General features: G+C 42.6%; 1 protein-coding gene across 2 annotated transcripts in view; it reads left to right on the top strand.

Moving 5' to 3' along the window:
• Positions 1-13,846, top strand: part of LRRK1 (leucine rich repeat kinase 1) — an 82,289-nt gene that overhangs the window by 17,586 nt on the left and 50,857 nt on the right. Inside the window, exons 3-6 of one of the 2 annotated variants that reach the window (XM_075100691.1) lie at positions 5,271-5,434; positions 6,325-6,496; positions 8,860-9,042; positions 9,660-9,808. In XM_075100691.1, coding sequence (XP_074956792.1) covers positions 5,271-5,434; positions 6,325-6,496; positions 8,860-9,042; positions 9,660-9,808 — 668 coding nt within the window. The remainder of the gene's footprint in view (positions 1-5,270; positions 5,435-6,324; positions 6,497-8,859; positions 9,043-9,659; positions 9,809-13,846) is intronic. The other variant, XM_075100692.1, reaches the window with a different exon arrangement.

The raw sequence follows: 13,846 nt of genomic DNA on the forward strand, positions 1-13,846 counted from the left end.
GCTCAGGCTGGAGAGGTGGCCTCCCTGCCCACCCCCATCACCAGGTCCTCTCTGAACCAGAGGCTTGGATTTCGCTGTAATGGGACATGGAGATGAAAATAACTGCCAAGGCTAAAATGTAGTAGTTAATTCAGACAAAGCAGCAGCCAGCCAGCCAAAAGACGTTACATCCAGTGGCCGCTGTAAGAGCTGCTTGTGCTGAAGAGGAGGTCGGTGGCTAACAGTCCAAGGAATTAATAGCTTAACTGAGCATTGCTGAATGGGGTGCTGTGTTAAAGTCATCATCTTGATTTGCTCCCGTCTCTGGAAATACCTGCACGCATTATGACAAGGTCAGTAGCAGTTTTAAAGCATTATTATTGTTGTAATTCTGTTTTGGAGTATGTTAGCTTCCTGCCCTATTTTATCCTGTGTTAAGCATCTCATTTATATCTTTCTCTGCTAAACAAAAAAATCCTAGTTAGTTGCTTAAGAACTCCTGCCTTATCAAAGGGACTAATGCAGCCTTTACAAACTCTGTGAGATTACGTATCAGAGACAGGAATGAAGTGATATGGGATATAAAGGTAATAATAATCTGTTTGTTATACAGTCGTTTGTTGATTCACAGCATTGACTTGCAAACCCTCAGCTTTTTGCTGATAATGCCATACTGTCAATTTAGAAAGTTTACCTTTTTTACCTTTTTTTTTTTTTTTTTTCACTTGCTGGAATAACAAGGCCCGAGACAGGGTGTAACTACATGTATTTCTGAAATGCTCATGGTACCCTTTATAAGACTTGTTTTTGTTTTGTTTCTCTGAGCTGGGACAGCAATCTGCTGCACTTTAAATTTTATACTCTTGTAACCTTTGAATGGCATTAAAATAACACTGCTTTTTTATTGATAACTGCTGTTTCTATTGGAATATTTTTTTTAAAGAAAATCAGTCTTGCCCTTAGCTTTTGTAAAAGGCTGTTACTGCAAAGCCAAGCTTAAAGTCTACTTCCAAAGTATAAAACATTGAAATCAAGAGTGGGAAATATTTCCAAAGTTAGTTGCTTTGATACAAGCTGTTAAGTTGGGTGAGGACTAGATGAAGGATGCGTTTTTGAAGTCGGCAAATGCCTCCCATTTCCCCCTTACAAACAGTGCTTGTTTGTCATTAGAAAGCAAGCGAAGAAGCCGTGGGTCTACAGAGAAGTTAAATAAAGATGATGCAGAGATAATCTGCACGATGGGGAGTAAACCCCGTGACCTTATTTTCATTGTCATTCAAACGTGTTAGAGAAGTGAACCCACACCATACCACCTCAGTTAAAATAGGCTTCATTTACCTGTTCTGCTGAAAGCTCAGAAGAGGGGTGCCGATTTGGGGCAGTGGTTTTAGAAGAGCCCGTGCTGACACAGGAACTCTGTCCCAGGTCTGTGGGCAATAAAGCACAAACTAAAGGAAATCAGAGCGGGTGTGTGAGAGCTTCTGGAGTTTTTAGTAGCCTTTTATTCCAGGGACATCCAAGAAGTACTGATAGAATATCATAACCTGCTGTGCTGTTTCCCATACAGCAATGTGCGTTGTCAAACAGTAACGAAGACCCTGTTGTGCAAAGTGCAGAAGCCAGCTCCAAAATCTGTGCAACCTAAGAATTAAAAGCACTTTGTTACATCCAGGCTTAAATGCTCAGCATGTGGCATGATCAAGTCCAAAAATAGAGGTTCAATATTATCCAACTTCAGTATTGCTCTTATATCTTGTTGTTCGAGGCTATATGCAAGTGAGGTGACCCTATTATGAAAGTCATGAAGAGCTCAGGTAAGGGGCATGAGATTTGTAGGGTTAAAACCATAGGCAGAATTTATTTGGATTTCGGCCCAGATTTTTGCTAAAAACGGCTGATGCATGCATTGGCAAAACTTTATTCCCAGCCTACATGAATGCCAGTACTGACGATAGTTCAGTCATGCATCTTGCAGAAATAAAATAGTCTTTAATCAGTAATTTTCCTCTTTTTTTTTTTTTCCCCCTACTGGTGAATATAAATTAAAATTATAAAATATGCTGCTACTTATTCTCCATTTGTATTCCAGAAGTCAATATATCATTTACTAAGTTAGCAGGAAGTCTTCTGTGAATTGGGTAATTTGATGGTGAGATGCTTAGCTTTATGATGGAAGGCTTCTGTGCATTTTGGGAACTTTCTCCCATTTAACCTTTGAAAGCTCAGGTTAACTTTGACAGAATCATGTAAGTAACGCTGTTGGCTGAGGACAAGCTGTTTTATCACTCTGTATCTCACCAGTTTTGCTCTTTTCAGGCTTGTAATTAGTTCAAGTGCAAGGTCTTTTTTTGCTGAAGACCTCTGGCAGCTTTTTTGCTCAGGTCTTAGGCAGGAGGTCAATTTACTCTGCAGGGCACAATCACAGAAAGAAGTTTTGATGACAGTTACATAAGAAACTTGAATGGTGAGTAGCATTATCTTTCTGCCAAGAATATTTAAGTATAAATATATTGGCTTCAGACAGTAGAATGGCCCAGGTTTCTTACATTCTGTGAGGCCTTATTGAATTCTACTTGATGGATGTTCAAATGTTCAAAACTGGGCAGTTTTGGTTAGATCAATAAAAAGTTCTTATTTGCCTGAGACAAGACTAAAATTGAGATTAGGGACTAAAATTAGTATCTCAAAGACTCTGATTAAACTACCAGCTAACTCTGGGAGCACGTAAACTCCAGGAAGCCAGCCATTTGTGACATTCCTATTCCTTGAATGCCCAGACATCTACATGTAATGTACATGAGCATTCACTGATGGTTGATGGCCAGCCTGTGTTCTCCGAACGGTGGTGACGGACACAGTGGTTCAATTAAGCCATTACACTACAAGGGACTTCAGAAATTTTGAGGGGGCCAAAAATTGTAAGAGGAAGCATGACACATTAGCCAAGTAGTTTTGTGAAGTAGTCATTCGGTAAAACACAGAAGCGGTTTTGGGATTAGGGTCTGGCTTGCGGAGTTCCTCCTTCCCTCAGTAACAACATTGTGGTGCTTCTTGTGCTCCCTGGCCCGCTGATTTGGTAGTCTTCCCTGCACTCTGGGGCAGTTCCAATAGGAAAGATGGAAAATGCTTCTGTAAGAAGAGCTCTGGTGTGCAGGATGCATGAGAAGTTGGCTGGAGACCTCTCTGATAGGTGAGGAAGTGACACTGAGATCTCCCAGATCCTGAATGAATCTCTGACCATGAGATACTCGTACCTCCACCTTCCCTGGCCATGATTTAAAAAGAAAGATAGATGCCCCTGCTCAATTCTTTGCCAGAAAGGATGCGCCTTTACATGTAGAATAGCTGGAGATGTGGGTCTTGAGTGATAGTCCCCAAAATCAGGGTTGAGGCAGGAAGGAAGTAAAATTTGTCCCTCCTTTCAGCATTTTTTAGTAACCAGATTAAAGTTGCTGTGCTCTGGCAGCGCCGATTTGCAGGGCTTCCTGCTCAGCTTTCCAGCTGTTTTGTATCTCCGATGTGAGGCATTTTTTCCTCCGAGGGGAATTCCAGCACTTCTCTCTAGGTTCAGGATTTCATCACAGGGCACTGAGCGCGGGGAGGCTGCGTGTTCCAGTAACGGCGCTGTTTGCTTGGATCTGTACCTCTTGATTTTACTTAGCCCAGTTCTGGGTTGTTTAGACTGGAGAACCATTTTGCTTTAAAGTTCTCTCTTCTGTCACCCTTTAGACACTTATTTGCCTGAGTGTCGTTTGCATTTCCTACCTTGGTGTCCATTAAAAGGAGGATTAAATCATATGCAGTATTCTTAGAGATCCCTTGCAGGTGTGTGGTCAGCTCCAAAAGACTGGACCAGATGCTGGATGAATTTCTTTTCCCACGTACTACAGAATTATGAAGGCACTGCACCTATTAACATGAACTCTGAGATGCTGTTTATTATGCTGTAATTTAACACCACATCCATCTGCCTTGATTTCTGCTGCTTGTCCTTCACATGTTCTGCATCGTCTGAGAAAGGTTATTGATGTCGGCACATCTTAATGGCACGAATCTCTGGAGCCGTCTCCGATGTCTGAGTGATCTGAGCTTCATTTAAATAATTGATGAGAAGGGTTAGTCAGAACCTATTGGTGATTCAGACTGCATTATTCAAAGATATTTACTGACAGTTACAGATTGGTCCAAATTTACTTATTCTTCCAGGCTGCATTAAACTAGGCTCTACATGATGTACGTCTATTAAAAAAAAAAAATCTCCTTGTTAACATACATGGAAATCTGTGGCCTTAAGGGCTTTTTTTAACCAATTGCAAACAAGCAATAATAATTAATAATGTTTTAGCTGAGAAAGTGAGTAGGAAATGGTCGCTTTTCAAGTGAAAAGTGCTTCTTTTCTCTGTCTTGCATGTTGTTCAGGAGTGGATCTGAACAACTTACTCCCAGTTCAGTGACTTTCCTGCAGCTTTCCCTGTCCTGGTAGTTGCTGGGGTGGGAGGGTGGGAGACTTCATGACTGCATCTTCGTTAGCCACCCACCGCAAGCATCTTCTTTAATCGTTTGCAGCTTTTAATCTTTGACATGTAAAAACTCTTCTGGCTCCTAACAGCATGAAAAACCAAGAATGTCTAGCCTAGGAGACTCTCCAGGATTGATCAGGGTGGCACTGGGCATTTTGCATAATCTCCTTTTACTCTTTTCCCAGAGTAAAAGTATTCCCAATTTTCTTTCACATTCACTGAGGTGTATAAATCTCTGGTTGAAAGTGGTGGAGAAGTACAGCGGGGTTTTGTTAGACTGTTGTCAGGAGGTGAATGAAGAGTGACTGAAGCAAGGCTAATAATACCAGAATGGCTTTGCAGGTCCTGCTGACTCCACTCCTTGAGATTGGCACCGCTGCAGGTGCCAACCTCATGTAAGCCTTTCTCTTCTCTGGCTCCTGCAGCAGGAGGATGAGTGTGGCAGGAAGGCTGCTGCAGACTGTACGTGTCTGTGTGTGTGAGCTTTCACACCGTCCTTTGGAAACCACCTCTGGGAGCAATTGGGGAACTCACTGTCCGTTTTAGTTTCATGTCCCTATTGGAAAGTACTTTAACATATCACTTTCTTTTATCAGGCAACAGAGTGTTGAGGTTTTTTTCCTCTTTTTTTGATTGTGTGCAGTAAATACTCCACTGAAAATAACTCACCTCCTTTTTTTTTTTTGTTGCCAGGATGAATTGACATTGCAGCTGTGCGTGAGTAATGAGCAAGTACTTCTTCCTGACCCCCCTTTTCTATTTTTACTGCAGGAACTGTGGACATGGGTGGCAAACAGTCCACAGTCGGCGAAGTCTCCATAATTCAGACACCTGTGACAGAAAGCATTCAGGATGCTTACAAAGCTGGAGACACCAGTAAGGCCCAAGAGCTGATTAAGCTGTCATGTGAGGAGACTGCACTGCAAGTAGAAAAGGTAGGGCTAGGTTACTACTCTTTCTCAAATTTTATTGGGAAAGAAACCAAAATGCCAAGCTGCTCCCTTCCATCATTTCTCATGCAGAAAATCCATTCATATGTTATGAATACATGCTATGCTGGTGCTGCGGGGTCCCAGACATGGCTGGCCGTGTGGGCCACGTCAGGAACATATGCTCAGGAACAGTATTTGCCCTTGAAAGCACTGATCAGAAAGATGAGACAGACCACAGGAACAGCGTATGTAGGAACAGGAGGCTGTGCAAGGAGGGGTGCTGGTGCTGTGGTTGCTAAAACAGGGAAATAGATTTTTCCCCATAAAAAGGAAGCAGTTTATAGGCTTAGCAAAAAATAAAATGTATTCACCCGTTGGTGTAAAGATGGTTAATGGCCCCCTAGGAAGATTTTGCTGCTTGTGTTTGGAACTATATCCTCTGCGCCAGCTTCTGCACTGCTCTGGCTTCAGAGCCCTCATTTTGAGTCTCCTCTTTGCACAGAGCTTTTCTTAGTGTTTTGGGAGAGTACCTGTGTGCAAGTCCAGGCATATTGGCCATCACTAAAACTGGAAATACTACACCTTGGCATAGCAGAGCTGTGCCAATACTTTTTCTGTTGGTCCATGAAAAATGGTGTTACACTCACCACTCTGTGCCTTAGGCACTTTTGCGGTGAAACCATACAAAAACTATAAAGCAAAACCCAACAAATTAATATAATTAATATATCAACAGCAATTATTATAATGGCTACTAATGTTTATGACATTTTCAGTTAACCACAGTGACAGTGGGTGCACATTTGCATGGGCACAAATATATACGTGGCTCTAGAAATGCTCACTTTCTCTGCCTTTACCAAAAGTTTATTTTGCTGTGTTTCCTTTACCAGTGCCAGCTTTTAGGTATTGCAGCAGCATATGGAGATCTTCAGGCGGTGAGGTATTTACTGAAGGAAGCATTAGTGGTGTTACCAACAGAACCTAACGATGACAATGCAGCTGTGGTGGCTGCATATTTTGGACATAAGGACGTTGTGAAAGAGCTGCTGGATTCCTTGCATGGTAAGCCTATCATGTCGCCTCTCCCTTTCCTCAAACTTTCTGTTAGCTGTGTGCTATAGCTTCAAGCAGGCACTGATTTATTTTTTTCACATCTCTTGGAATGGGAGGGACATAGTCATGGGAAAGTGCGTGGAGGGATCTAATCTCTGCTGTGTTTGAAGAAAACTTCCCCCATGGGGGGAAAAACACATGCATAAAAATATTCTGTGTTTGCAAATTGGAAGTGGAGGAAGATGCCATTTAGACAATTCATTCTCATCAGCCCTCAGAGCTGGGTAACGTCCCAGACCCCACAGAGAAATTAGGGGATTTTCAGGAAACAGCATCACTGCACTCTGCTGGGCCAGGAGACACAGCAGTGCTGGGGGTGAGAGTGCAGCATGTCTGTCTGGCAAGTAATAGTTTGGGTGCACAGCTGGCAACATGCTCTGTGCTCTCTTGTTGGCATTATGTTTTGACTTTCAGGGGAATTCATTATTTAGAACCATCATTATATTTTAGTTACATTTTATTTTAAAAATAGTTTTATAGCAGAACAGAGATTTTTAGACGCAGACACAATTCTTAAGGCAGCTGTGGGGGTGGGGGGAAGAGCATTACTCTGAGTCAGGACCAGGAACTGTGTTTGGGTCCCCTGTTGCTCTCTTAATGTACTATGGGTATGGCAGCTGCTTCTCACCGGGACCCTGGATGGATTCAGGGTCTGGCAGTCCTGCACAGCAGCCAGGGTGAATCACTGTCTTGACCTCAAACACTGCAGTAACCACAGCAGCTAAGCTAGGGCTCTGCAATAATTGACCTGAACATAGCTCTGGCTCCTCACTGCAGCTACATGCTTGCCGGTGACCTCAGTGAGAACGGGAATAACCTGCTGGGAAACCTGCTTATTTGCTGTTCTTAAACTGTTAGAGCATTAATAAGCAAAAGAAAAGTTCCAGTTTGGGGGATGCAATTAAACATAATATTTCATTCAGCCAGAAATGAGGCTGACAATGCTGGTTTTGTAACCTAGTAGCAAACATTAAATTATATTAATATAATACTCTCAGTAATGAGAAGTGACTTAAGTAGTTTCTGGAAACTTAGCTCAGTTTAGAACTGACTAAATTCCCTTAAACTCTTGCTTCAGGGGGTCAGGGGAGGTGCTTTGTACAAACAGCAGCTTTCAGAAGTTTTTTATGCAGGACTTTCCATTTGTTTCCCTGGGAAGTTACATAGAAACCAATCACAGGGCTTAGGAATAAATTGCCTGAATTCACAGTTTGGCTAATGCACCGAGTGATTCTCTCTGGCTCGGTGTGAACTTCTTTGTGGCTTACAGCTGAAGTGGAGCCCGTTTTTCTTTTGCAGCATGAGGGCGACTGATTTAGTCAAGTTGTTAAGAATGCAAAGAGCGATGTAATTCCACATGGAGAAACGGCAAAAAAAGAAAAAAAGTTGACATGTAAACTTGGGCTTGTGGACGTTTCTGTAGGCATTTCAAAGGGGATGTGAATTCTTAAGGTAAATGAAGGTGGTACTGTGAAAGAGAGAAGATTTGAGGACTGCTTACTGTTAGCAGTAATAATCTGTCATGGTCATTTAATTACATGTGCAGAACTAAGCACAGCTAGAGGAGAGCCGTGTTTTACAGGCAAAACATTAATTCAGAAAAAAAGGCAATTTGGGGTTGACTAAAATATTAGCAAATCCGTGCAGAAATCAGAACACGGCATTTTAGTTTCTAGCCTTAAATGACGTTTGTCTAACTTTACTATGAATTGATAGTAAAGAATTGACCCAAAATGAATTATATAAAGGAGAAATTAATTTTTTTTGTGGGACACTTTAGGTTGCATTGAAAACAAACTAAAACAATTATTTTGTGTTGTCTGAAACATGTATTTTTGTTTTATTCATCCAGTAGCATGAAAAGTCAGCTGGTTTTCCCCATTCTTTGTATCCCCTCTCATGAACTTGGAAGAAGTGGCCTATCTTGGTTGTTTGGATCTCATGTCTGTTGGGTCAGGCCTGTTGTCTCCGGATGCAGAGACAATCTTGGTCATCCCTTGCCACCTCTGTATGGCATTAGGTGTTGGATTTTTCTGCTGGTAACCTGACAGGCATCCTCAGAACCTTCCACTGTTGCCAGCTTATGCATGCTTAGCTCAGGAACAGTCAAAAAAGTTTGCCCATTAGCTGGGTAGGTAATGAAGGACAGTTAAGCAAAGCTTAGGGCTCTTCTGTAACACACTTTTGCAGGGCAGTCTGCTCCTTTGTCCTCAGGGGCTTCACCCTATACCCTCTGCAGAGCCATTATTTGTGGATGACTTGCACATCACAGCCCAGTGGCATCAACTAAATCAAATGCCGTATCTTTTCAGCAGGTCCTAGTACTTCTCAACAACTCCTGAACTGGATGCTGGCCATAGCCTGCCAGCAGGGGCATTTGGACGTAGTAAAACTCCTAATTCGTGCATACAGTGCTGACCCAGAGAGCTGTGCAGTCAGGAAGAATGAGTTTCCAGTTCTGATACGGTTGCCTCTGTATGCTGCTATAAAGGCAGGTATGTATCTGCATGCTTCAAACCTTTGCACCTTTTCTGCAGTGCCTTACAGAATGGACTGAGTTGTTCACATCTGGGAAGGTATCAGTGTGGAGTTGCCTGCCTGGAGTTGTCCTGCATTTCCAGTGGGAGAAATTAAAATAAAATTGGTTCAGAATCTTTTGACTTAGCCAAATTTAAGTCAGGGCCTTCTTAATTTAGGTAACTGTAAATACTGAGAGGCTGAACTTTCCTCTGTAAACTCCTAGGGAAAAGACCCTTCAAAAATAGAGACCTTGCAAGTAGAAGCATTATTGTTATGGACACTCTGGCACACATGCTTGATTTTGGCTGAATAATTTACACTTCAAAGCACAGCTGTTTGTATAGTTTAATAAAACAGGGGAAAAAAGAGAAAAAAGGAAGAGCCTGGGCCAGTGCTTTCACACAGTACTTTCTGTCTCAGTTTTACCAAACTAAATCCTGTCACTGGAGGAAACAGTCTTTATACAGTTCAGCTCCTTTTTTGCACACCCCCATGGTTTTATGAAGTGGTTGTTTCCCAGGATTTCTGTTCAGCTCCTTGTTGGTTCATTTACTTGAGAAGAAGAGAACAGACAATCTGCTTTTCTCTAAAGGGAATGAAGATGTAGCGGTGTTTTTATTACGGAATGGAGCTTTCTTTTGTTCCTACATCCTAATGGACAGTCCTGAATCCAGCAAACACCTTCTGAGGAAGTATTTCATTGAGACGAGCCCACTACCAGGTAGTGCTCCAGCAAAAACAGTAAGTAGCCATTTATCTGTCTGAAGAGACATTCTTTTAAAGAAGCATCATGTTAATTATTGATATTTGTCTTCGCATACCATGTGGTTGGTGATTCTTCTTCTCAACTAAGCAGCTTGTGGTTTGCTACCCATTTAGAGAAGAAGTTGTGAAAGTGGCTGTCATGCCAGTGCTGAACTGCAAGGTGTAAAACATCAGGTTTTTAAATGGCATCATTGTGCAAGACGCTGTGTGCGGCAGCTTCTGCTTGGCAATTTTAACGTCAGTGTGTGAACCAGGCATGTGCTGTGGAAAGGAAACATTGACTTCGTGCTCACAGTCTTCCAGAGAAATAAGCACTACCATAGGCTTCCTCTGTGACCCCAGGATAATCACTTCATTTAGGTTTATATTATGTGTTCTGGCTGCAAGGTAATAATGCCACAAACTCTGTGCTGTCTTGGTGTGTTAACATGGCGCAGAGCTGAGCTGGTAAACCCTTCTCTTCCCCTGCGTCTGATAGCTCGGACGCAGCACGTACGAATAGGCTCATGTGGCTTTTTGGTAGCATGGAGCATGAGTAGAGCAAACTTACATCTGCTCAAAACATCGTCCCTACTTTGGATCCTCATTAATAAAAGATGGCTGGTAGCCTTTACTGTCACTTGCTCAGGGCAGGTTTGGCTGTCTGAGGCATCATGGAGAATATTGTGTGTGATCAGATCATATTAGTTTAAATGCGCTTGTCCCACAGAAATGGCTTTTGATGGGACACAGAGGCCAAGAAAAAGCAACCGAAGCCATTTTAGGTTGGCAAGAACTCTGTTCACCACTTAGTCACCAACAGCCTTTTGGCAGTTTTGGTAATTCATTTGCATCTCTATTTCTTCCACTGTAAAATGGGTAGATTTAAACTCCTCGCGTCTTACAGCTGTTGGAAGGCTTAACACATCATGATGATGCTTTGAGATCTACAGATGAGTGGCATTGTTTTCATGCAGGGTATCGTTACATTTCATGATTATCCCTTACCTTTATGTAACTAGGCTATATACTTCGTTCTCTTAATCTCTATGAAGAGCATCAGAGCCCTGAGCTTTCAATAGTTACAGTTTTCATCAGGTCATAAAAATAATGCAGTGAAAAATTGTGAGGGGAATTTTTCGATCAAGGCTCTGTCTGTGTGGATCCTGTTGCCAGTCGGTATCTGTTTGCTCAGCTTGGAACATTGTGGGGTGTTGATTCTGCTTTGGTGTTAAGTGAAAATAAGCAGAGAGGTTTTCATAGTGTTACAAACTTCTCCACTCTGTTTTCCTGCCAAAACCCTGTCTCGCTGGATTCCCAAGGATACTGCAAATGTTAGGGACTACAGTCCCCATGTGAGCTTGACTTCTTTAGGTTCAATCAGCAGATTTAGAGGGCTCCCTGGGGGATTCTTAGTTTGGTTGACAGGTAAGCAAAAGGAAGCTACATCCTAGGTGTTTCTGGATAAGAGTTGATAAAACTACATGCCTTTTAGAAGGAAGAAAAAAAAATCCAACTAACTGGATAATTCAGCTTGAGTAAACTTTGGAATAAATGTTCGAATCACAGGGAAGAGGTCTGTTTTCCATGTGAACTTGCTGGCAATATTTAACTTAGCTGCTGCAAAAAATGACTCAGCTTTGCTGTTGTCACACCCTGAGTGAAGAGATCGGTTTTGAAACATCAGCTAATTGCCAGAAGGGCATGGTTTAAAGAAAAGAAAAAGGCAAAAACAAAAATCAGATACAGAAACTTGACCTTGATTCTTCTAGTAGCTGTTTATTTTTAATATGTTTGCTTATTTAATGTTTTCTCTTTGAATTGTTCTGGCAGAATGGGCCAAAGTCAGGAAGATTTGTCCTAGTTTGTCTGCAGAGCTCAGGTCTCTGAGAAGTGGTAGTCACGCACCCTGATAATTTTTTAAAACAGGACTTCATGGCAGCTGCAAACAGGGTGCCTCAGTGCTTTCTTCATATCTTGTGAGGTTTGTGAATATAAGTCGTCCTGTAAGTGCTGTGATGCATTTTGCGCTGGGAGGAAGCAAAACAGGATGGTGAGGAGACTGCAGTGTGTATGGCAGGCAGCTGGATGGTCTCTCCTCTGGGACTGGGCAGACCGAGCACCGATCGTTTCAGAATGAGCCCAGAACCTCACAAGGGTTTGTCCCGTCTGTGATGTCTCTGAGTGAAAACACTGCACAGTTGACCTTGAATTGATTTCACAGTCATGAATGCTACTAGCTATGCATAAAACGTGGCTGGAGAGCTGGGTTTAGCTGTAACACCCTCTAGGCAGCCATCATGCTGTGCCTAGTGCTGCCCTTTCTGAGGCAAGAGGAGTTATCTGATTTTTCTAACATCTGTTTCTCCTTTTTTGTTTTTTGTTTATTTTCCTGGCATAAATTTATCCCCACAGCAAACCACTGTCTTGCTAAAGAGAGGAAGTGCTCCACTTTTACAGGAACAGGTAAAACCGCCCCCCTGCGATAAGGTGGCTGGGCACCGATTCTGGACTTCAATATGTGTAATCAGCATGGAGATACCTGTCACTTTCCAGAGTGTGCAGTGTGAGATGTGTTTTGTTTCCCATTGCAGACTAGAAAAGAGCTTAAACTGCTGCATTTTCCCTGGGAGGTGTTTTGTCAAGAATTTTATACACAAGCATAAAAATGTATTTGTGCGATCCTCTGATTTCTGTATCCACTGCCTGGCTAATCTCAGTTACATCACCATCAGTAAGGAAATCTGCAGCAGTTCCACTCAAGATTCACAGCAGCATTGTTGGATAAGGAATTAGATCACCGTCCTCAGAATATCCCATCTATGGGAAGAGCAAGGTTCTGTTGGGGCATGTCACGTCACTGAAGAGACATGCACAACAGTCTCTTTTAATGACCTTACCAAACGCTCTCAAATCTAAATAAATATTTTTCATATTTATAGCTCATCGTTTGCCCAGGAGCAGTGGGGTTTCTTTCTTCTGCACAATTTCCAGTCCGTTGCCTTCCTCAGTGCATCCCCTGAGATCACTGCGCTAGAAGATTTCCATTTAGTTTTCAGGATTCATATTGAGAAATTCTTTCCTTGGCCAGAGAGGGGAGTCTACAGAAGTTTTCCTTGCCCTTCTGACGAGCAGTAGGCCGCCCAGAGTCAGGCTGTGCCCAGGAGCTAACAGCCTCTGAACACTGTCCCTCTCCTGTTTGAGCACGGAGCTTACCAGATGGTGCCAAAAGGAAAAGGGTTGAGCTGATCGCTGGCCTCCACGAGTTCAGCCTCACAGACCTTTGGCATCAAAGAAACAGTCTTTTATGGGAAGATAGTGGAGATGATTCAGTATGAGTTGTGGAGGAAATCCCCTCTCTTCATGGCATTGCTTTCAGGCTTTCTTTCACTTAATTACATTTTCACTGCAGGGTGCTGAGCCAAGTAAACCCCTCAGGTAACTCTAGTGACATCAGGTTAGTAGCACTAAGGTGAATTTGGTCCGCTGTCCCTACGTCAGATGAAGGGGCTTGGCTGGTCCTCCAGTTTGCAGTACTCAGGTGGAAGAGACACTGTCAGTCCTTGGCTCTGGATGGGGAGGAGGACTGAGTGCAAGGCACTTACTGCTGAGATTCCAAAAGCTGCCTAGGAGATGAGGACACCTACCCCGCAGCGTTCATAGCAGATGTTGGATTTCACAATCTTGTCTGTGGTTTTAGAAGTCACTATCTGAATTCTGCAGGTATCTTTCTATCTCATTAAATAGCTGGAGGCCATGGCTCTGCATTTTTGAGGTAAATGATACACAGCAATCTAAATGCAAAATAAAGATGAGTATCAGTCTGCAATGAGAAGCAGCAGAGGCACATGGTCATACTTACACCTGCTAAAAGCATGCTGTAGATCTTATTATTACTGCATTGGTTGGTGTACTCAAGGACAAGTACTTTTTTGTACTGAAATAAAAGCCTGGGCCCACTGTAAAGAGCATCATCTTGAAACAGAGCAGTAACTGAGGGAAGGGATAAGCACCATCAGTTCTTTATTCTGATTT

The sequence above is a fragment of the Phalacrocorax aristotelis genome, chromosome 7, assembly GCF_949628215.1.
Source record: "Phalacrocorax aristotelis chromosome 7, bGulAri2.1, whole genome shotgun sequence".
NCBI lineage: Eukaryota > Metazoa > Chordata > Aves > Suliformes > Phalacrocoracidae > Phalacrocorax > Phalacrocorax aristotelis.